Source organism: Pan paniscus, chromosome 10, assembly GCF_029289425.2.
Source record: "Pan paniscus chromosome 10, NHGRI_mPanPan1-v2.0_pri, whole genome shotgun sequence".
Lineage (NCBI taxonomy): Eukaryota > Metazoa > Chordata > Mammalia > Primates > Hominidae > Pan > Pan paniscus.
In genome coordinates, this window is record NC_073259.2 from 91139188 (window position 1) to 91163685 (window position 24498).

At 38.6% G+C, this 24498-nt stretch overlaps 1 protein-coding gene across 4 annotated transcripts in view; it reads left to right on the forward strand.

Annotated features, from left to right (window-relative positions):
* TMTC2 (transmembrane O-mannosyltransferase targeting cadherins 2) overlaps positions 1 to 24498 on the forward strand; it is a 446884-nt gene that overhangs the window by 400512 nt on the left and 21874 nt on the right. The window contains exon 12 of one of the 4 annotated variants that reach the window (XM_055095955.2): positions 1407 to 4827. The exons of the other annotated variants lie outside the window; for them this stretch is intronic. Within the exon in view, the coding sequence (XP_054951930.1) occupies positions 1407 to 1514 (108 nt within the window). The 3' untranslated portion in view covers positions 1515 to 4827. Of the gene's footprint in view, positions 1 to 1406; positions 4828 to 24498 lie in introns of those variants that run through there. 4 annotated transcript variants of the gene reach the window in all.

Sequence of the window (24498 nt, forward strand, 5' to 3'; positions counted from 1 at the left end):
CTTGAACACTTAGAGACCAAAAGAGGATTATTAATTGGCCTAATTTCAATATTGTTGTGTCTCTAGGAATGGGGAGGCCCGAGGAGAAGGAGAAAGATGGAGTAACAGCCAGTCTATTGAGCAGTCAGAGCACACACAACATTTATGGAATATATTTACTCTGTTATATGGGCATCCCAAAGGAATTCCAGTAATAACATCAAAGATCACTGACCACAGATCATCAGAACAGATATAGTAATAATAACAGCATTTGAAATGGCAAGACTTCTGTTCCGGGTTGAGCAGGTATATACACACCTGTGCCCAAAAGTCAAGGGAGCTGAGGGGCTGAAGAAAGAGGCTGATGAGTCCAGTTTCTCAGAAAGAAATATTTATTAGGGACTTACAAACAGAAGCAGTATCTCAGGCATCCATGAGATATAGGATGCATGAATCCACCCTCCAGAAAATACCTTTTTAGTTAGCAAGTATTTAGGGCAAAGGCTTGTGCAGCTGGTCATATCTCATACTTCCTTGCCAAAATCATGACCACGGGGGAAACTAAATAAGCACCTTTATAAACTATGCTACCAGCATTGTTTAAAGACCTTGCTGCAGAACACTTTGGTTTGTAGGAGTCAAATATTGGTCATCATGGTGGTTTCACTTCAAGATGGCATCACCCTTGCCAGGCAATAGGCTGTTTTCCTACAACTTCCTAACTTATGCTTTTTTGGAGCATCCGTTCGTTTGTACTATTTTATAAAACTCTAAAATGTTTGCTTTTATTCTGCTATAGCAAGCTAAGTGTTATTTTACACAAATTAACTTGATTTCTTCATTATATCCATTGCATGGGGTTGGTGTGAGAATTATTCAAGAAAACTGAACGGCACATAGTAAACACTCAGTAAATGTCACTATAATTATTGCATTTATTAGCTTTATGCTACTATGGCTATTATTAGTTTTATGGTGTTTCAGGTGTTTACTAATTCACACACATTTTTATATTTTTTATGCACCTTTACACAAACTAAGTAGTCACCAGGGTACCATAAGTACCCCGAAACTAAACCAAACAAATAGTAATAGGCTGCTCTTTAGCCAGCATGAGGCCTAGGTAGGGAGTGTAAGAACAAAAACATAAGCCATGTACTAATTTTTAGAATATTTATAGTCTCATGGAGAGAATTTCAGTTTGAAGCATTGGACAGTGGTGAGCAACAGGAGATTCTCAAAGCTCCAAATGTGGATCTCGCATAAGCCATGCCCTTTTTGTAGACAATGCTGACTCAGGGTCTTCAGTCATGTACATTGGCTTGATAATAGAAAAAAAAAAAACAAAAAACAAAACAAAAAAACTATTTTAATCTCATTTTTGTCCTTCTTCACATGCTCTTTGTACTCCTTATATTTTGCAGAATTCAGTGCATATATCCTATAATTGCATTTTGCAGGAGCTTATGGGCTCCAACTTGAGTCGTAACAGCAGATGGAAAAGGCAAGTGTCTTCCAGTTCCCACATTTAACATTTTTTCTGTCTTTATTTTCACACCAAATCCTTAATAATGAGGTCAGAAAGGGTATGGACAGTCATAATATTCCATGAGATTGTTAACTGTAGTTTGGATGTTTTAAGTGTGGCATTAACATATCTAATTTTCAGAAGCTTTAGAAAGGGAAGATTAGATGTAGATATACTTTCCTAGATTTAGTTTGTGTCTTGAAGACATTACATAAATCCATGTGCTGAGTGAAGGAGAAAAGAAAGAAACCAATTACAGTTAGAGAAATCAAATGAAATATAATCACCACAGTACTCTATTTTAACATCATATCCTGCTAAGAGTGTCACATTCATGCCCTTTAGAGAGAAAACTCATTTGCTGTAATTTAATATTGAAGGTTCTGTTTCCATTGTTATGCATTGAGAGTCATGCAGCTGACATATCACAAGTCTCTGCATAAAGTTAACCTTTTTGGTTAACATGATTTTCTATCATCAGCTCTTTCTCCTGAATTCCGAGAGTTTATGAATGGCACCATATCTGTCCAGACACTGAAGCAAGATACTTAAAAGCAGCCCTAAGTCCTTCATTTTGCTAGGCACTCTACCTCTCATTTCTCAAATCTGTCTTCCCCCTCCTCATCTTTGCTGCATTGCCTTTGTATTGGCCCTTTCCATGCTCCTACCATTGCACAGTTGCCTGCTTCCTTCTTAGATCCATTTCCTGGGTTGCTGCACAGTGATATTTCTAAAGTGTAATTCTAGCTACATCACTCTCCTGAATTAAGTTCACACTTGTCAGATTCCTCTTACACCAGCACTCCAGACATTGAACTGTTCATAAATCAACAAATACATCCAGCCATATCAGGCATAAACGAGATAGCCCGGGGCCTTAACATACTATGACTGTCAATTTCACATTGCTTTCAATATATAAATTTCAATAGCTGAACATTACCACTTACATAATTTTAAGGTATCCATAAAAAATAGCCGTATGTTCTACTTAAGTGTCTGGGTGGTTTGTTAATCACTGCAACCAGCCTTCCTCTGTCTAAACGTGCTTTGTTCTAAAGCCCAGCACATCATACTTAGCCCTCACTTCATGCTGTTCTCCTCCTGTGCTTTGCCCCCAAATCCCCTTCTTTAACTCCCTTTTGCACAGGTGACAGTAGTCTTTGGCATTGAACTAAACATTTTAAGATGGTGAAGCATAACCAAAGATGATTTCGAAGAAGAAAAAAACTTACCCAAGATATTATCACCATTTTGTCAAATTTTACTCTATAAATAAATATTTATTTCATTTATTTGTTTTTTCCCCAAACTACTGTTATAACAGTGCTGCAGAAAGTCTCCTTTTGCATATTTCCTTACATATTTTTTTACTTCTCTAAGATAAATTTCCAAAATTATGATTGGGGAGTCAAAGATGAACATTTTAAAATCTTAATAGTTGCTATACTGCCAGATTATTTTCCAAAAAGCATAGCAGTTCACATTCTCACTGGCACAATTGCTGAATTTGAATAATGTCCATTTTTTATGTTATTATTGACCTGAAGAATTAAAGTTGCTATCTTACTGTTTCAAGTTACATCTTTTTGGCTACTACTGTGGTAATAACAGGTATTTTCATTTATGTATGTATTATCATTTGTCATTTTCTGTGAGACTTGATTTTCATATCTTTTGCACATTTTTTAGTGAGTTTTGTTACTGTATTAAGATCTCTGTCTTTTCTACTATGGCATTTGTGTTACCTGTCTTGTTTGAGAAGGCCTCCCTCACACTGAGATTTTGTTAAGTTAGATTTTTAATTCATATGGAATTTATTCTTTTATGGTTTCCAGATGGAGTCCATATTGAGATTGTGTTACAGCTATTAAGAAGCACTCACCCTTCTTTTAAGCTTTCATCTGGAAATAGATATGTGATTAGTGAAAATGCAAGTTGTAGATTTATCCCTGTAGTTAAACACAACTGGCATATGTGCACAAAGAAGAAGGGGGCGAGAGAGTAAGTACCAATGTGTACATATCATTTTTCAGGGGAAGGGAGAAATGGAAACTATTAACATTCTTCTGAAATATCTATTTGTGTGCTTCTTCTCACTGGGTATCCCTAACTGGCCTCTTACTCTCTTCCTGGCCTCCAGGATGCCATTGTGTTAGAGAGATAATCCTGCCTTCTCCCAAAAGGGGTGCTTTTGCAGTGTTCCTCCCACACAAAGGCGAGGCCCAGCAGCTCCCAGCCTCACATAGAGCTTAAAGATCTCCTCCTACCATGTTGGCATCCTGCCCCCCTTAGAGCATTGGCCTCTTCTGCATGATCACAGCTGATTGCAAGCATGTCTCTGTCCCAGTGTGTTGGAAAACAAAAGAAAGGAAGTTCAGGGTAAGAGTTTCCTTTTATGGAAGGTACACATATCCATTCAGGTCACGTTTCATTGGTGAGAATATAATTATGCCCCTGAATCTAGCCTCAAGAGACACTAGGAAATATTGCATCTAGCTGGCAGCCATGTACCCAGAAAGAAAAGGAAACCAGATTGTATTGGGGAACCAATCAGCAGTCTCCACCATATTATCTATATTATTCTCATTATTTACTCTTACCTTTCTAAATACAAGTTTCTGTGTATAATAGGTTGTTTTGCGTAGTTCAATCAAATAGAAATACCATCTATGTTCTTGCTGTTTCCATGACTAAAAGGGAATGTTTTATCATTTGTTTCTTATCAGGCACCCCTCTAGCAAATAGTGTCAAGTTAGATTTTACCACAGCTGTAAAGAGACACATGCAAATTATTGGGTGTCCTTTGTCTTGAGAGATAAACCAGCGGCAAAGCTGAACAAAAGCAGGAAGGATTCTTCCCTCTGTGGTTAAGCAAATAGGTATTTGAAAGCTGTCTTGAAATTTACTGGTGGTAAAGTAGCCACATGTTTGAGATGTGTGTTCAGTATTTAAATATCACTGTGTGTCAAAGGGCTCTCTCTCCAATAGTTCTTCTCTGGAAGATCCCCACATTCTCCCTTGCAGGATATGCAAATAATTCTATGACCCATTCAGGACGTTACTCTGTGTGTGTGTGCATGCACATACATGTGCGTGCACACATTCACATGTTTCCCTATCAACGTCTCTCCTCCCTTAGAAGCATGTGGACTAGTCTACAACATAAAGAATAATGAAACACTAGAAAAGAAAATTCTTTCACACATAAGATGCACAGCAATATTTCTTGTCACCAAGTCTATAAAGTAGTATTTTAAAAATTACATTTTTACATGTTCTGCCCTTGTCTGAACTTGACCAAAAAAGAAAAAAGAACAAAGTGAGGGAGAAAAAGGTAAAACACAACCCTCCAGATGTTTCTAGACTTTTCCATTTCTTTTTTGCCCAAAAGCTGAAACTGCTGGTTTCAGTGATTGAAACAGCACTGTGAATGAATTTCCCAAATGTGTTGTACAAAATAGGCAATAAAAGGCACTAATTCTTATTTCACACGTTTTTCTGTGTGTTAAGTAAGTTGTCAGCTTATTGTTGGGTTTGTTTCTGGGAGAGTCTAGAGCAATACCTGGTATGGTAATCCCCTGCTGAATCTGTACAGGGGAAGCTTTCCTTGTGGGCTCTTCTCTTGAACAGCACAGGAAGTAAATTAAGGTCTAGGAAATGAAGAGAGCTAATAAGTTACCTAAATCCAGCAGTAGAGAGAAGAGAACAGAACTGTCTTATGTTTCAAAGATGAAGATGAATTTTTTTTCCTCTGTTCAATCAGTAAATACTTATTGGGTACCAATTATGAGCCATACATTCTTCTAGGAAATGGGACTTTAAGAGTTAAAGAAGTCCTACTTGCCTTCATGGACTTTTGAACCTAGTGACAGGGAAAGAGACAATAATTAATAATCAAAGAAATATGAACCATACTGAGGGCTAAAAACATATATACATATTGCTATGAGAATGTTGAATGGAGGGAACTAATGTAGACTTGGCTGTTCAGTAAGTGAGTGTGCCAATGCCAGGCACCATTCAGGGAAAATGGGGTGTCCTGATAGAAGAGCTGTGGTGTCTGCCTTTGAGGAGCACACAGTTTTGTGAAAGGGAAAAACATTTCTTTACATAGAAGTAGATAATGCAGTCCTGTAGGTCCAACATCCGCGTATGCCCTGGGGGGCACCAAATGTGGTTAGGCCAGTCAGTTGAGAAGGTTGAAAAGGCCAGAGAAGATGTCCTAGGAGAGGAGAATTGCCTTGGCTGAGGCTTGGAAGAGGAATAGTATTTAACCAAGCAATACCTGCTCTGGGGAGCATTTCCACTTTTGAAGGAAGATGTAGACAATACTGTGGTGTGTTCAGGAAATGACAGCCACTCTATATTTTCAGAATATAAATCTTGAGATCTATAGTGATAGGTGAAGAGGCTAAACCATGCATATCAGCGGCGAGATTATCAAAAGCCCCCCTGCCACACTAAGGGGATCCTTTCATGGTCAGAAAGAAAGTAATACAATTGAGAGATATTTGTTCCATTTGCATTGTAGAGGATGAATTTTGTGGACACGGGTTGGGCGAAGAAAGACCAATACTACTTCAGTATTCCAGGTGAAAAAAGACTTGAACTAGGGCAGTAGTAAGTACAGGAGGGAAGAAAAGGTATATTTGAAAAGTATTTAGGAGATAAAGTGGAGATAAAATGGACAGTGCTTGGTAATTCCTTAACAGGGACAAGGAAGTGAGGAAGAGAGAGAAGTTTCTAGCTTAGGCGACTAAGTAGGTGGTTCTGGTACTAGTTATTTAGATTAGGAATCTTGGAGGTCAAACATATCTGATGGGAAAGAAAATGTGTCAAAGTTGATTATTGGGTATCCTGGAAGCCTGTCATGCAACTAAGATTAGAGGAGGGTTCGGGGATGGAGATACAAAGAAAGCCTACTTTTTAAAGTCACCGGATAGAACTCAGAACACTTAAAATAGATGCTCTAAACATAAAGTTCATAAACAGATACTAGGAAATTCTGTGATCTACAAACATTTAAAAAACATGGCACATTAGCGCCAGTTGGGGAAGCTTACAAGGGAATTATTCAAGAGTTTGGAGAATTGTGTGTGTGCACGTGTCCATGTGTTTAAGCTGGAGTCTGCAGTATTGGGTGGCTTAAGTTTGATGTGGGATATGAGGAAAAGAGAAAAGCCAAAATCTCATGTTTTTTGGTTTTTGTTTTTTGTGTTTTTTTTTTTTTGAGATGGAGTCTCGCTTTGTCCACCAGGCTGGAGTGCAGTGGCGCGATCTCGGCTCACTGCAAGCTCCGCCTCCCGGGTTCACGCCATTCTCCTGCCTCAGCCTCCCAAGTAGCTGGGACTACAGGTGCCCGCCACCATGCCCAGCTAATTTTTTGTATTTTTATTAGAGATGGTGTTTCACTGTGTTAGCCAGGATGGTCTTGGTCTCCTGACCTCGTGATCCACCCGCCTCGGCCTCCCAAAGTGCTGGGATTACAGGCATGAGCCATCACAAAATTTTATGTTTTTTGGCCTGAGCAACTTTCAGAAGGATAGAGTTGCTATATCCCGAGACGGGGAAAGACTCTCAAGGAGCAGGTTTGTTGAGTGAGTGAAAGAATGAATTAATAAACTGTAGCTTTACCAGTTTATCACAGTGAGTTACCTAATGATAACATGTTTCTGAGCCTTACTAGATCACTGTAATGAACAAACTGATTTATATTTAGTAACTTCCATTTGCATGTAAGCCATCTATTATAAAGTAGTTGGCCCTGTAATTAGGTTAAATATGCCTCCAAGGCCTCCAGGAAACCCTCTTCACCATATTAATTTGCTTAACAAGATCTTTTATCTTCAGCATTAGAAATGGAAGTTTAAGCTCAGATGAGGAAGACTGCTTCTAGATCTGAAGTCAGAACTTGTAGTTTCTTACTATTATAAAAATTTCACATTGTGAGCATGTATGTGAATAGGAGAAACTCCTTGCAAATGTAAAAGATTTACCCTTTTGAACCAATGCAAACAGATTACTTGAATTCAATTCACTTTACAGGCACTTCACAGATTATTCAAATATGCCTTCTACATATCTGGCAGAGTGTATAGTTTGTTTATAGTTTCTAGAGCCACAGTTTGAAATATGTTTTCTGCCACATTCAGGAAGTTTGCCATAATCATACACCAAAATATATGTGGTATTATCAGTGTGAGAAATATGAAGCTACCAGTGAATGGCAGCACGTAGGGTCTCCTTCATTCACTGAAGTCCTTCACTTGGCCTTTAGGCCCTGCATGATCTAGTCTTAGCTGATCTTTGCCATCACATCTCACATTTCTGTTTGCTTTATTCTGTTATCACTCATCAGTGTGGTTTTCTATCCATCTTGGACATTGTATTCGTGTGATTTCATGCTGCTTATAAAGACATACCTGAGACAGGGTAATTTATAAAGAAAAGGAGCTTTAATGGACAGTTAATTTGGACAGTTCCACATGGCTGGGGAGGCTTCACAATCATGGCAGAAGGCAAAAGGCACATCTTACATGGTGGCAGGCAAGAGAGAAATGAGAGATCATGTGCGAGGGAACTCCTCTTTATAAAACCATCAGATCTCATGAGACCTATTCCCTATCACTAGAACAGCAGGAGAAAGACTCAGTTACCTCCCACCAGGACCCCTCCCACAACACAAGGGAATTATGGGAGCTAAAATTCCAGATGAGATTTGGGTGGGGACACAGCCAAACCATATCAAACATGCCATGCTTAGTTCCAACTCAGGACTTTGAACCCTTACCTCTGCCTTCCTCACCTATTAGTTTCTACTCTTTCATCTGATCTCAACAATTATTTTCTAGGGAAGTCTTCCCTCAATTCTAGTTGCACCCTACACTTTGCCTTACATTCATAGTTCTTATCATAATTAATCTTTATATATTTGTATGATTATTTGATTATTCGTTACTCTCAGAAGAGCTTAATGAGGGTAGGGTCCATGTTTTTCTATTTCAGCATTACATACTTTACATGTGGTCCAGTGTCTGTCCATGGTAAGTGCTGAATAAATACTTGTTGAGTGAATATGTGAATCTAGATGATCTGCCTGAAACTAACCAACACACAACTAACAAGTGGCAGAACTAGGGTCTCAATTCAGGCTGCTTTTCATCTAGAGATCAAGGAGAGATGGGTTTTAGTTTGCATCTGTGTCCTGAAAAGGATATAATGAAGTTATTTGCAAGTAATCATTAAGGGAAAATTGTTCTTCTCAAACATATGCACACACACAAAAGCACACACTCACACATGCAAACACAAATGAAAGCTGAACTTATAAGTCACAAATCAGTCATAGTTCAACTGAACCTAATTTATTTAACTCTTTGCTCCCAGCTTTATTTTTCCCTTGGGCTCACAACTGCTTCCTAGCTATTTGCACATTGTTGTACCATGGGCCACTTCAAACACACCATGTATTCTTTCATTTAACAAATATTTATTGAATACCTGTTCACTGTCAACACTGCCCTAGGTGTTAGGAATGAGCAGTAAAAAAGTAAGTACAGTCCCTTCTATTTATTAAAAAGGATTTTTATTCTGAGGGTAGAGAGACAAAAAATATAAAATATAATCAAATGATGCATGCTATATTTATAAGACGTAAGAAAATAAAACGTAAAGAGGGAGGCATACTTTACAATGTATAATCACTCTTTAGCTCCTCTAAATGAGGAGATTTAATCTGGAACAGGAAAAGATTCAGCCATGCAAATATATGCGCACGCACAGGAAGAACAGCGTGTATAAAGGCCTAAAGAGAAGATGGAAAGAAGCCTGGAGCAGACAGAATGCCAGTGTTGGAAGTAGCATATGAGAGAGAGAGGGAGGTGCAGGAGCTGAGGCTGGAGAGATTGGCAGTGGTAGATGGGATTCACTTTGGATTTTATTTTAAGTGCAGAGGGAAGCCTCTTAGGTAATATGAGCATGAGAGTAAAATGCTTTAATTTACAATTTACAAAGATGTCGAGGGCTACTCTATGGAGAATGGAGTTGTGGGACAAGCTGGAAGCAGGGAAGCAGAGACAGTTAATGGGCTGTTGGAGTAGCTCATGCTGCAGAGGGGATGGTTTGGTCCTACACACAGATGGGAAGAAACGGACATATTCAGAATAACTGACTCCAGCCTATCATCCCAGCACATCTCTGCCTTGTGAGCTCTTCATGTTAGTTATTACATTTACTTTTTCCTCCAGCAGCTATGCTAGTAATCTATTACCTTCAACTTTTTTTCTCTTCCCTCACTGTCAATCAGCAGTTCATCAGATTCTATCAGATAAACAAAACAAAATGGCCTGTAACAATGTTTCCTCTTCATCTCTCTTTTCACTGCTTTAGCTTAGGGTTTCATAAGTCCTTGAGTGAAATTTTGTAAGAGATCCCTAACTGCTCTCTTTGCCTCAAGTCTCCAGTCCTTCAAATCTATTCTTCAGTCCTGTCACAAAAGCTGTATCTTTCCAAAACACATGTTTTGTCAAATTCCTGTTAAAAATACCCTTTGACATGGCATTGCTAACAATTCTTTTCACGCTTTTTTGTGTGCCAGAAACAAAGCCATGTTTCTAACACAAGTTTTATCGGAAACCAAATATGTAGATGAGCTCTTAAGCAAGCTCGAGCAAGGGGACCCGACCCCCACCTTCATGCCCATACACTGCAACTCTCATTACATCCTGACCTCCCAGCATCTCTTGCCATCCATGCTGAGTGCAACATGCTCTGATTTCATGCATTTTACCCTTCTATTCCTTTGAAATTCTCCTCCTGCCCATATGTTCTGCTGTTCTCCCTGGCCCCATGAATCTGTCCTTGAAAATCGATATTAAATACCATCTCTGCGTACTTCTGTTTTTCTAATGGCAAAGAAAATATAAACAACTGAATATCCACTGAGGAGACTCTTTTTAAGATAAATTTGGATATGTCATAGCCTTTTAATGAAATACTAGGCTGCATGAGAGAGAAAGAGATATCCATTTCTATTGCTGGGAAATAATGCTTTTTCTTCATAATCATCAGATTTTCTGAATGCCAATATTCTATAAAGATTCAATATTTTTCAGAGTTTTCTGCTTTTCAAATGAATGAAATATAAGGTAATCTCCTTTTTCAGCTATTTCCCAGGGAGCTCCTAACTTCTTGATTAAAAGCCTAATTTCCTTCATGCACAGTAGGTGTTACTCTTTGGCATTTAGGGTAAAGATTTATAACAGTAATGAAAATTTACAAACTAAATAGAAGCAACCCATAGGCAAACAAATGAGTAACATTTAATTTTTTTGTATAATAAAATTCTTACTGCGCACAACATCTCTGTCTCCTCACTTTGCATTTTAAATGTACACTTGTGATTTAGAGCCAAAGTTTAAGCATATGCTGTTTTGAATCTTCCCATGCTATTATTAATATATTTTACTTTTTCTTAGAGTTTAAATTTTTCCAGCATTAGGAAGGAAATTTTAGTGTATAAGCCAGATTTCAGTTTCGTGCTTAAGAAATATGTTTGTATATGTGTTACATGCAAGGATGTTTATGTCTCCTGAGATGCCTCCTGAGAAGAAGCCAAATTAAGAGATTCTCTAAGGCCTATTCTTGTTCTTCATCACTTGAAAAAAATCACAAAACAGAACTTATGTTTTACCCTTTTTTTTTAACGTTGCTTTTCTTCCAATTTTGGGTAACCTTACCCTTGTAAATAATGTATTCTCACTCTTGATCTAGTTTTATTCCAGTAAAGAAGTGCCATCCGGAAGTTTGCACATTACTACTGAATTATTATAGCTTTTATTTTGATAATATGCTATAAAATAATATCTTACGTCTCTGTAAAGTTTTATAATTTTTTCTTTTTTTTGAGATGGAGTCTCTCTCCGTCACCCAGGCTGGATGTAGTACAGTCGCGCAATCTCGGCTCGCTACAACCTCCACCTCCCACATTCAAGTGATTCTCCTGTCTCAGCCTCCCGAGTAGCTGGGATTCCCGGCACCCACCACCATGCTTGGCTAATTTTTGTATTTTTAGTAGAGATGGGGTTTCACCATGTTGGTCAGGCCGGTCTTGAACTCCTGACCTCAGATGATCTACCTGCCTCTGCTTCCCTAAGTGCTGGGATTATAGGTGTAAGCCATCACTCCGGGCCTTCTCGGAGTTTTTCAACCCGTGAGCACATCGCTGGGTCACCTTCAAGTTTTATAATTTTTTAAGCTTTTTCTGTACCTCCTCTACTACTTATTCCCCATAATACCCAATAAGGGAGGTTGGGCCACTATTTTCACAGTTTGTTATTTGTTTGTTTGTGTGTTTTTTGTTTTTTGTTTTTTTGTCTTTTTAATTTAGAAAAGTGACTTGGTAATGTTAGATAATTTTTCCAAAGTCACAGAGGTAGAAAATGGTAAAGTGAGGATTAAAATTCAGATCTTCGTATCCCAATCCAAAATTATTCCCACTTGCCATTTTGGACATACATATATGGTTTTGAAATACGTCTTTGAAACTGTTTCTCCTCATTTGATAATAAGTTTATCAATATCCTTATAATCTGAGATTTTTTTTTTTCAGCAGAAATGATCTGTCTGAGCAACATAAAATTAGGTAGATAAAACAGCTTGGGAGAAATCTTGTTGTAATGCTTTCTAAAGAAGGTATGTGGGCCTATTCTCTGTTTTACTTATCTGAGATACTATTTTTGTCATTAACAAATACTAGAAAAACTGAGCTGGATTAAGATAATCTTTCCATTTATAAGACCTGATAAACACTGAAATAGCTATTACGAAGCCTCTGGAACCTTCTTTCAGAAAGTAAGCATGGCACTAACAACACATCCTAAATGCTTCTGATTAACACATTTATTTATTATTGGGTTGTGTTAGCAGCATTCTAGTTCATGTTTTATGGTCTTTGTTTTCCTCTTATTTCAGCAGCTAGCTATAAACAATATTGATCACATTTTAAATGTCTTCACTCAATAGAACTTGATAAATGAGAAATAAATTTCTAAATTAAGTAAATTACAGTAACACAAACATTTAGCATGATTGCTTGTGACATTATTTTGCATTTAAAGACAAAATTTCAATTGAGCATTTGATGGGATTCTTGGACTACTAGTGTTTTGTTTTTCAATATCTAAGCATTGCAATTTTAACCCTACTGTTTGTAAGCAATGGGCCAGTTGCAAAGCTATAAATTTTGTGTTTCTTCAAGTAAGTATTGATTTATTTTCCTTCTTAAAATGCATAAAGCAAAAACTAAAGGCTAAACTGAGAATGATTTCATAGACCCCAAATACTTTTTAATACATGTCAGAAAAATCAGAAAATTCATGTTGGTGCAAATAGGTTTTCAGCATCTCTTAGTAACTCTGTCTGCCTTTCTTTCTGTCTTTCAGTTAGCATTATGCCCCTAAATTATAGTTGTAGAATATCGTCAATCCAGTCTATCCAAATACTTGTGATCAACATTGTGAATCACCACCAATGTTTATCAAAATGAAAACTACTACTGTATCACCATCATAATATGTTGGAATCATAGAGTGGAAAGGGAAAAGGAAAAAGAGTGGGAAGAATTGGGTTTGGGACCGAGCAGTACTGCTTACCGCCTTTGTTACCTTGAAGAACTAACTTACTTTATTCTTCAGGGTCCAGATCTCTCTGGATCAATACAGGGATCAGTTAAGATCGTATAAGTATATATGCTTCAAAAAATATAAAAGTAGTAAACAAATGTAAGATACCTGTCAAATTATTAATGGAAGACAGACTTTCTGACCCACTAAGATAGAGGAAGATCTAGGGGCTTTGTATGCAACGCATATTGGACAAATAATTGCATGAGAATAAAAATGACTTGTCTGGCTTAAAGATTAACAGCCAATTGTTTTCACTAGGGAAATTGCATGGGGAAAGCAGGTAATAAATTAACATGAAGATAATTCCAAAATATTGCAATGGACAGTAATACATGTGACTAGTTTAGAGATTGGCATTATCTCCTTGGAACTGGGTAGATTTTTGTCAGTTTCAGGCCCGTAAGGTGCAAATATGCCTGGGAATGCATTTGCCCCCACATCAGAAAAAGTTTCGTTTTGCATAGATAGCAAGAAAAGTCGACACATGTGTCCTTTATTCATCCTGTGAATATCAGTACTGGCAGCAAGGAAGATATGCTGTGTTTTTAGTCTTTCTATAAGTGAAGAAAGGAACAAATATATTTAGTCTGTGAAGTAGTAGTGCCTGTGCTCAAATAGAGCTGTATAATTTGCTGCTTAATGATAAAGGGAGAGGATAGTCAAAGGAAGGCAAATTCCTTCCTTCTCATTTTGTGAGGATGAAATTAGACTTTATCTTGGCAAGAGGTAGAATTACTATGCTGAAAACACAGTATCAAAATGAAATTTCCCTGTATTATCAGAAAGGGATTATATCAAAATGCAAAACAGTCATGCATGTGATAAGTGTTCTTTATAGTAAAAAATAAACTGTGGTTTGATACTTCTGATAAATAAACTGTGGGTTGTACAGTGGTTCTCAATTGTAAGCTAAACAAAGTCGAGTATTTCCAACAGTGGATAGCATTCCAGAAGGCTGTCAAAGTGCTTCATAGCTATCTGTGTTTTGTTTATGTTGCTTATCTGTGTGTGTCACTTCCTCTCTTCTCTTGAGTTTGAAAACATTTTGAGAGTAAGACCTATTTTCCTTTTTACTCCCAGTAACTTAGAACTGTGATGTACTCAGGATGCAGTTCCGTAATTGTCATTGACCAACCTTAGGTTAATAGACTAACCTAAACTATTCCAAAGCCAATCTTAAAATCATCAAAATTTCAATGATTTTTATAATTACTTCTGTCAGTACGGCAATACACAAAGATACTCTCCTCTAGATTCTTTCCTCTGGTAGAGGATAGAATAATGTTCTGAAATGCTGTTGGGCTTTCAAGAAAGAGATAAGAAGTACCTTTCCAAAGGCAAAGAAGAGGGGGTTGGCAGCATTAGAGAAGGAAAAGAAAAAAGAACAACTGCAAACTAGAGGTTGGGATCTAAGTGGTGGGTCACCTGTAGAAGTGACCTGAGGATGGAGGTCCAATATCCTGAGGATGGAGTCCAATAGCAGCCCTGCTTGCTGGCTAATAACTTTGTGCCTGCACCAGTATAGAGAAGCAGAGCCTGTAAGTCCCAATATTGAGTCAAGACCCAATGTAGGAATTTCAGGTGTGTGTTAGGCTGGTCTTGCATTGCTGCTATAACGAAATGCCTGAGGCTGGATAATTTATAAAGAAAAGAGGTTTAATTGGCTCATAGTTCTACAGGCTGTACAGGAAGCATGGCACCAAAATCTGCTCAGCTTCTCAGGAGGCCTCAAGGCGCTTTTTCAGATCTCGGAAGGTAAAGCAGGAGTAGGAGAGAGTGAGAGTGAGGGAGGAGATGCCTCACACTTAAACAGCCAGATGTCACAAGTACACACGATTGCAGGGACAGCACCAAGCCATGAGGGATCTACCCCCATTTCCCAAACACCTCGCAACAAGCCCCACTTCCAACATTGGGGATTACATTTCAACATGAGGGATTACATTTCAACATGAGATTTGTGTGGGACAAATATCCAAACTGTAGTATTCTGCCTCTGGGTCCCCCAAATTTCATGTCCTTCTCACACTGCAAAACATAATCATGCCTTCTCAATGGTCTCCCAAAATCTTAACTCATTCCAGCTTAACTCAAAAGTCTACAGTTCATAATCTCATCTGACATAAGTCAAATCTCTTCCACCAATAAGCCTGTAAAATAAAAAACAAGCTGGTTACTTCCAAGTAAAATAAAAAAGCAAGTAGTTACTCCCTTGTATAGTTTTCTGTACAAAGGAGGTATAGGCATTGCGTAAAGATTCCCATTCCAAAAAAAGAGAAATCAGTCAAATGAAAGGGACTACAGGCCCCATGCAAGTTCAGACCCCAGCAGGGCAGTGATCAAATCTTAATGCTCCAAAATAATCTCCTTTGACTGCATGTCCCACATCCAGGGCACACTGGTGCAAGGGATGAGTTCCCAAGGCCTTGTGCAGCTCTGCCCCTGTGGCTTTGCAGGGTTCAGCCCCAGAGGCTGTTCTCACAGGTCTTTGAGTACCTGTGCCTTTCTGAGGCCCAGAGTGCAATCTCCTGGTGGATCTACCATTCTGGGGTCTAGAGGGCAATGATCTCTGTCCCATAGCTCCACTAGGCAGTGCCCCGTGGGGGGTTCTATGTGGCGGCTCCAACCCCACATTTCCCCTTGGCACGTCTCTAGTAGAGGTTCTCTGTAAGGGCCCCACCCCTAAAGCAGGCTTCTCTCTGGGCACCCAGGCTTTCTCATACATCCACTGAAATCTAGGTGCAGGCTGCCAAGCTTTCCCTCCTGAACTCTGCTTCCCTGCAGGCTTAACATTATGTGGAAGCTGCCAAAACTTACAGCTTGCATTTGCCAAAGTAGCAGCTTAAGCTGTACCTGGGCCCCTTTGAGTAACAGCTGGAGCCAGAGCAGCCAGGATGCAAGGAGCGGTCTCCCAAGGCTGCTCAGGGCAATGGAGTCCAGGGCAAGGCTCTTGAACTCATTCTTTCTTCCTAGAATTATGAGCCTGTGGTGAGAGGAGCTGCTGTGAAGGTCTCTTTTCCCCATTATCTTGGATATTAGCATTTGGCTCCATTTTGGTTCTGCAAATACCTCTAGCAAGTGGTTGCTCCACAGTCTGCTTGAATTTCTCTCCCCTAAAAAGCTTTTTCTTTTTCTTTCTCTGCCACATGGCCAGACTACAGAATGTCCAAACTTTTATGCTCTGCTTCCTCTTTAAATGTAACTTCCAACTTTATGTCATTTCTTCACTCCTGTGTCAGAGAGTAGGCTGTTAGAAGCAGCCAGACCACTGCTTGAACACTTTACTGCTTAGAAATTTCTTCTGCCAGATACCCTAGGTCATCATTCTGAAGTTCAAATTTCACAGATCTCTAGTACATGGACACACTACCATCATAACAATGGTGACCTTTGCCCCAGTTCCCAATAAGTTCCTCATTTGCATCTGAGACCTCAGCAGCCTGGACTTCACGGTCCGTATTACCATCAGCACTTTGGTCACAACCATTTAACCAGTTTCTAAGTAATTCCCAACTTTCCTTTATCTTCCTGTCTTTTTCTGAGTCCTCCAAACTCTTTCAACCTCTGTCCATTACCAAGTTTCAAAGCTGCTTCCACATTTTCAGGTACCTTTATAGCAGTGCCCCATTCCTTATTACCAATTTTCTGTGTTAGGCCATTCTTGCATTGCTATAAAGAAATACCTGAGACTGGCTAATTCATAAGTAAGAGGTTTAATTGGCTGACAGTTCTGCAGGCTGTATGGAAGCATGGTGCCGGCATCTGCTCAGCTTCTTGGGAGGTCTCCAGGAACTTTTTCTCATAGCAGAAGATGAAGCAGGAGTTGGCACTTCACATGGTGAAAGCAGGAGGAGGAAAGAGTGAGGGGGAGGTGCCATCCACTTAAACAAGCAGATCTTGCAAGTACTCACTATTACAAAGACAACACCAAGCCATGAGGGATCCATCCCACGACCCAAACACCACCCACCAGGCCCCACCTCTAACACTGGGGATTACATTTCAACATGAGATTGGGGTGGGGACAAATATCCAAACTATATCTAGGTGGTAGTACTTTCTGGCTTTTTGCAAAGGCAGATGCAAATCTTACTAAGAGAAAAGCACCCACAATTTAAACCTGATGAATTCCTTAGAGTAAGATCAAGCAATTTGTTAAAGAAAACACAGACATCACAAGACCCCAAGGAAGTAATCACCATGAATGGGAATCAGCAGAAATAAAGTTTAAACCTCTAAAGCCTACAGATACTGAAATTATCAGAAACAGAATATAGAATAGTGTTGTATGAAATATTTAAGAAATACATAATAGAATTATCTTGAAAGGAAAAATACTGTCGAAATCAAAACTCAATGATTAAATTAAATAGGTAAGTCACAAATGAAAATATCAGATATATGTGAGTAAATTTCTTAGGAGGCCACACAGCGAAGGAAAATCAGGAATATGAAAGAGAAGTTAAGGAAACAATGTAAAAAGATCTAATGTCTGTTTACAGCCACAAAGTATAAAATAGTGACTATCTTGGAATTTTCTAGGGTGGTTAAAAGATACACAGCTTGGGAGGCCAAGGTGGGCAGATCACCTGAGGTCAGCCGTTCGAGACCAGCCTGACCAACGTGGTGAAACCCCATCTCTACTAAAAATACAAAATTGGCTGGGCATGGTGGTGCATCCCTGTAATCCCAGCTACTCAGAAGGCTGAGGCAGGAGAATCACTTGAACCCAGGAGGCGGAGGTTGCAGTGAGCCGAGATCACGCCATTGCACTCCAGCCTGGACAACAAGAGCAAAACTCTGTCTCCAAAAAAAAAAAAAAAAAAAAAAAATGCACAGTACACACACATAAAAGATACACACCAAGTTGAATAAATACATAGAAATATCTTGGCCTACCATGAATTACTGTTTGTCAACTGCAATACCAAAGACAAAGATGATAACCTAAAACCAGCCAGAGAGAAAAGAAGACTTGCCTATGAAGACATGCAGGTCAAGCAAGAGCACATTAAATGCACAACAGTGAAAGATAGAAGACAATGGAATAGTCACTTTAAGCTGTTAAGAAAAATATCTGTAATACTCTCTTATTGTTTAAGATTATCTTTCAAAATGATGGTGAAATAAGAACTTTTTAGATAATCAAATACTGAAAAATATGGCCACTGGCAGCCTTTTACTAAAGAAATCCCTAAAGCATATACTTCGGATAGAATAAAAATAACTCCAGAAGGGGAATCTAAGATGTGACAAGAAATGCTGTGCAAACAAAACAGTAAATTAATGATATAAATGTAAATAAACCTTGTGTAATCTGATGACAGGGATAATGTTTTGTGTGGTTAATGTTAGGGCAGAGGATGATATAGGCATCTTGCCAGAAATACAGTGTTCATGTATTGACTGAGGATGTATGGCTCAGGGGAACTTTTTCTCTGAGCATGTGGGACTTTGGACTCATACTGACAGGGAAGCTCGGTAGAAGTATGATCTTACAATAGAATATTTGTAAATGTAAATCTTTGTGATATCAAATATATCTAACTCATACAGTAACATATGCCTTAGTCCATTTTCTGTTGTTATGACAGGATACCACAACCTGGGTAATGTATAAAGAAAAGAGATTTATTTCTTGCAGTTCTGGAAGTTGAGAAGTCCAAGGGCATGGTGCTGGTACCTGCTCGGCTTCTGGTGAAGGTCTTCTTGCTGCATCATAACATGGCAGGGGTATCACTTGGTGAGACAGGAAATGTGCTAGCTCAAGTCACTTTTCTTCTCTTTAAAAAGCCATTAATCCCCTCATGGGAGCCCCACCTTGATTCAGACCTTATCTAATCTCAGGTACCTCCCAAAGACCCCACCTCCAATCAACATATTAATTTGGAGATTTAGTTTCCAGCACATGAAATTTAGAGGACCGTTTCAACCCATAGCAACAGTTGTGTATGTAAGTAAACGTGGATAATAAAAAATCATAAAATTCATACCTGTGAACATATCATGTGACTCCAAAACTAATCACTGTTGATAACTTCTATCTACCTATACACGTCTTTTTCTGCCCCCATCCTTATGACCCCCCCATGCCCACAAGAGATTATCACTATTTCAATCACCACGCTGAATTTTGAAGTTTAGTCTTTGATATAATTTGGATTGGTGTCCCTGCCCAAATCTCATGTTGAATTGGAATTCCCAGTGTTAGAGGAGGGGCCCGGTGGGAGGTGATTGAATCAAGGGGATGGATTTCCCCCCTTGCTGTTCCTGTGATAGTCAGGAAATATGGTTGTTTAAAAGTGTGTAGAACCTCCCACTTCTCTTCTTCCTTCTGCTCTGGCCGTGTAAGAGATGCCTGCTTCTCCTTCGCCTTCTTGCCATAATTATGTTTCCTGAGGCCTCCCCAGCCATGCTTTTTATACAGCCTATAGAACCATGAGCCAATTAAGCCTCTGTTCTTTATAAATCGCCCAGTCTCAGTTCTTTATAGCAATGGGAGAATGGACTAATACGGTCTTTAAATGAAAAGTAATACTACTAATCATTAATTACATAGTTCCTTTAATTTACTTGATTTATATATTAATTTTTTATTTATTAAATTCTACTGAATAGACACCAAGTAAAAATGTGATCAGTATTATTTTTAGCTAGCCACCGAAGTACAGGGAAAATTGACATTATAAAACGTGAACTTTAGGAGGCCAAGGCGGGCGGATCATGAGGTCAAGAGATCAAGACCATCCTGGCCAACATGTCAAACCCCCGTCTCTACTAAAAATACAAAAATTAGTTGGGCGTGGTGGCACACGCCTGTAGTCCTGGCTACTCAGGAGGCTGAGGCAGGAGAATCACTTGAACCCAGGAGGCGGAGGTTGCAGTAAGCCAAGATCGTGCCACTGCACTCCAGCCTGGGTGACAGAGCTAGACTCCATCTCAAAAAAAAAAAAAGTGAACTACAACACCACTAAGACCACTGGAGCAATCCAATAATAACATTAATAAGTGTGTTACTCAATTATTAGAAACATCTTAGGACATGCTGTTGGTGCCATGTTTGCTTTCTTGGTGAAGGTCCCCAAACTATAAGTAACAGCTGCTTCAGTGATTAAAGTTAGGTGCTAACAAGTGAAGATTGTCTTTCAAAGTTAACTTTACTAAAAAAGTTATTTTAGCTAAAGTTTTTTCTTATTAATATGTTAATGAAATTGTATTTTCTTCTTCCTTGGTACAGTAAGAACTAATATCAGTCATTTTCTTTATTCATTTCATTTCTGTTCACGTAAGATCCATTCCATTTGTTCTCCCTAAAAGGCCAAGTTCTCTCAGATAATCTCTCATTCCCCAGAATCTAATGCCCAAAAGACTATAGCTGTCTTTTCTCTGCATCACCAGTGTATTAGTTCCTTGTGCATTACTATAAAGAAATACCTGAGATTGGGTAATTTATAAAGAAAAGAGGTTTAATTGGCTCACAGTTTCACAGGCCATACAGGAAGCATGTTGGCATCTGCTCAGCTTCTGGGGAGGCCTCAGGAAACCTTCAATTATGGCGGAAGGTGAAGAGAGAGAAAGAGAGGTGCCACATACTTTTAAACACACCAGATTTCACAAGAACACACTCACTATTTTGACAGAGTACCATGGAGAAAATCAGCCCCTATGATCCAGTCACCTCCCACCAGGCCCTACTTCCAACACTGGGAATTACAATTAGACATGGGATCTGGGTAGGAACACGATCCAAACCGTATCAACCAGTCACTCCCCAATTCTTGAAATATTTCACTAAGTTTGGTCTCTCAAGAAAGCTCTCTTACCAGGTTTTCTCTTCTACAACACCTCTGTGGTCTCATTTCAAACATCCCTTCCTTGACTACTATCTCCTCCTCTAGTACCAACTTCCCAAATGCATCAGCCACACCCCGGACTTACAGTCTATGGAAATCACCAGTGTTTCATGGTTTTTCACCTTATGACTCACACCCCTTTTTAGATTAAATTCTAAGGTCCATCATTATAATTGCTCTCTTACCTATATAACCTCTACTCCTTTGCCTCTTTTTGCCTTATCATATATACTTGGCAAAAATCAACACCCAGTTAAATCCATCTCTGCCTATTCCATGCCTGCATCCTGAAGCATGAATAAAGAAAAACACTTTACTTTATTCTTTATTTTATGGATTTAAAAACTCACTTAAATCCGTATCAGTAACCTCAAGTGAGTCCTCAAAGATGGGTGACAATTGTACTGTAGTTTTCTAAACCATTGTACCTCAACATTTTTCTAGACATTTATTCATACCTTACTCTCAACTCTTAAAGTTCTAGTATATCTTCACCTGTCATTATACTCAGCTGAAGACCTTGCTTTTCTGTCAATGAGGATATAGAAGTAATCACAGAGAACTTCCACTCGCTTCCATCATCACGTCTAACCATCTATTAACATCTGTAATGCTACTTTTCCTTCTGTTATTCTAGATAAATTATTCGTGCTTCCAATTCAAACCAACCTCTTCATTTCTTCACTAGATGCCTTTGGTCTTGACTACTACAGGACAGAACTCCAGCAGTTACACTTCCTCTCTTTCTGTCACTGTCTTTCTCCTGTATTAACAAATGTTTCCTCTCTGCCAGATTTTTCCCATCAACATTTAAATATATTATTTCTAATAAAATTGAAAAGCAAAAAACTTCTCAAGCTAATTCCTCCCTCTAGATACCCCTTCTCTCCTTCTCTATAGATTTCTCTCCTTCTCTATAGCTTTCCATTTTCATTTCAACCCACTCAGATATGTTATGTCACCAAAACTGCTCTTATCAAAGTTACTAGACTTTGACTAGTAAGTACAACACTCAGCATCGTTAGATTAATTTGTTCTCAGTTCTAATTTTATTTGTCCTGTCAGCAGCATTTGACACAGAGGATTACTCATTCCTCCTGGAAACATTTTTTTCCCTTACTTTCCAGAAACTTCCCTCCTTTGCAGCCACCTAACTCCGGTACCTCTTGTGGTTTACCCACTTGGCTGGTTCTTCTCCATCAATCCAATGTCTTTAACCTGGGAATCCTCTTTAACCCACTTCACACCCAAACTCTCAGGGATCTTGCCCTCTCTTATGGTGTTAAAGGACATTGAGACACTGATGACTTTCAGTTTTATCTCCCACCCTGGTCTTTTTCTTGGAATCCAAACTCATCTGCCCAATGCCTGCTTAGTGTCTCCACATGTAGAGGCCTGTCAAACTACTAAACTGAATTCCTGATCATCCTCCCACACGTTCCCTTCCCATGGTCTTTCCCATTGCAATAAATGGCTTCATTCTTCCAGTCTTATAAACCAACTTCCACTGCTACTATCCTGGTCAAAAGACATTACCATCACCACTGACCTATAATACTGAAATTTACTCCTTCTTCATTAATGTGCTTTTAACATATCCCTCAAAGTGACCCTTTTAAGGCATGACTGATGATGCACTTTGTGCAACTCACTTTCTCACTTCACTCAAAGGCCATCTTCTCCTAAGACCTTTCTGGATCTTCCCATTTAATTTTTAAACTAGGCTCCAGCAAACTTTTGTTGTAATGGGCCACATAGTAAATATTTCAAGCTTTGTAGCCATAAGATCTCTGTTGCAGATGTTCAGCTCTGCTTTTGTAGCATAGAAGTAGTCATAGACAGTACATATATGATCAAGTGTGGTTATGTTCCAATCTTTATGGCCACTTAAATTTGAATATAATGCAATTTTCATGTGTTATGATGTATTCTTCTTTTGAGGGTTTTCACTCAAAAGGGTCAGCAGGGGGCCAGATGTGACCCACAGACTAGTTTGCTGACCTCTCCCATATGTTCTGTAAACCCTTCCTTTCTTTGTTTTATTGTTTTTATGTTAAAATGTATCACAATATAAAATGTCACATATTTTACTTACTTCTTTTTGTTTCTTATCTATGTCTTACAAATATAAGCTCCATGAGACTGGAGTTTTTGACTCTATTACATACTGCTGGATCAGTAGATACTGAGTAATTACATCATAAATGAATGAGTGAGTGAACAAATTACATTTAAAAAGGAAAAATTAAGAATATTGGGTGTAATTGATGGGACATACTCTATTTTATTTAAAAAATTATAATCAGAGAACCACAGGAGAGACACCATTTTAACTATTTACAGTCTACAAAATGCTCCTTCAAGCCTGGGCAACATGGCAAAACCTCATCTCTACAAAAAAAAAAAAACATCCAGGTATGGTGGCACATGCCAGTGGTCCCAGCTACTCAGGATGCTGAGGGAGGAGAATTGCTTGAGCCCGGGAGGAGGAGGTTGCAGTGAGCCAAGATCCCACCACTGCACTCCAGCCTAAGTAACAGAGTGAGACCCTGTCTAAAAAAAAGACTCCTTTAGTGAGTTTCTTATTAAAATTTTCATCTTACTTGATTTTTATTCCATTTTTATAAATTTCTTTTTCGGCTCCCCTAAATCCTATTTATATGTTCTATAGTAAGAGGTACCTCAATGTATCAATCCATTGCTTCCTCTCCCCTCCCCCGTGGACAGGTTTTAGAGTTGAATAGACCTGAAGACTAGCCACGTGCATCCCCGCATCTCTGCTGGAGGTTGCTGCTGCAAGAGAGCATGCTCATTTAGCATCCAAGACCTCATTTTCCAAGAAATTACTATTTAATTTCTACATCTCTTAGATGAACCAAAGAAGTTAACAAAGTTTTTAAACTTCTGTATTGGACTGAAGTAAATAAAAGTGTCAAATTATAGGCATTAGAGCATAGCTTAATTTCCATCAGCCATTTCAAGGCACTGCAATTGGATTTCATTATTATATGCAATGGACATTAAACATTTATGAGATAAATGGCCTATAGTTTAATTAGATAGTTAGTAAAGTATTCATAAGATACTTTATTTTAAGAATAATGTGTAATAGCAGAAAAGGATCTTGCCTCTGGTTTCTTACATAAAAGAATTGAAAAGATGTCCCTTTGTACTTCTAGAGAAGTGGTTTTTGTTCTGCTTGTTCAGACGTGAATCATAGGCAGAGATGACATGTGGCCAAGCTTTAGTATAGTCAAATATTTGATCGCTATTTCAAGGTTGTTTCATTGCCAATACAAAAGTATGTTTTTTGAGTAGGTAAAAACATCATTTTGTGATTTTGTAAACGTATTTGACCCATACCATATAATCATTATGATCCCCCAACTTGGTATTACAGATGAGTCTGAAAGAAATCAGAGTGGCATCTGAGAATTAATCATTGGGT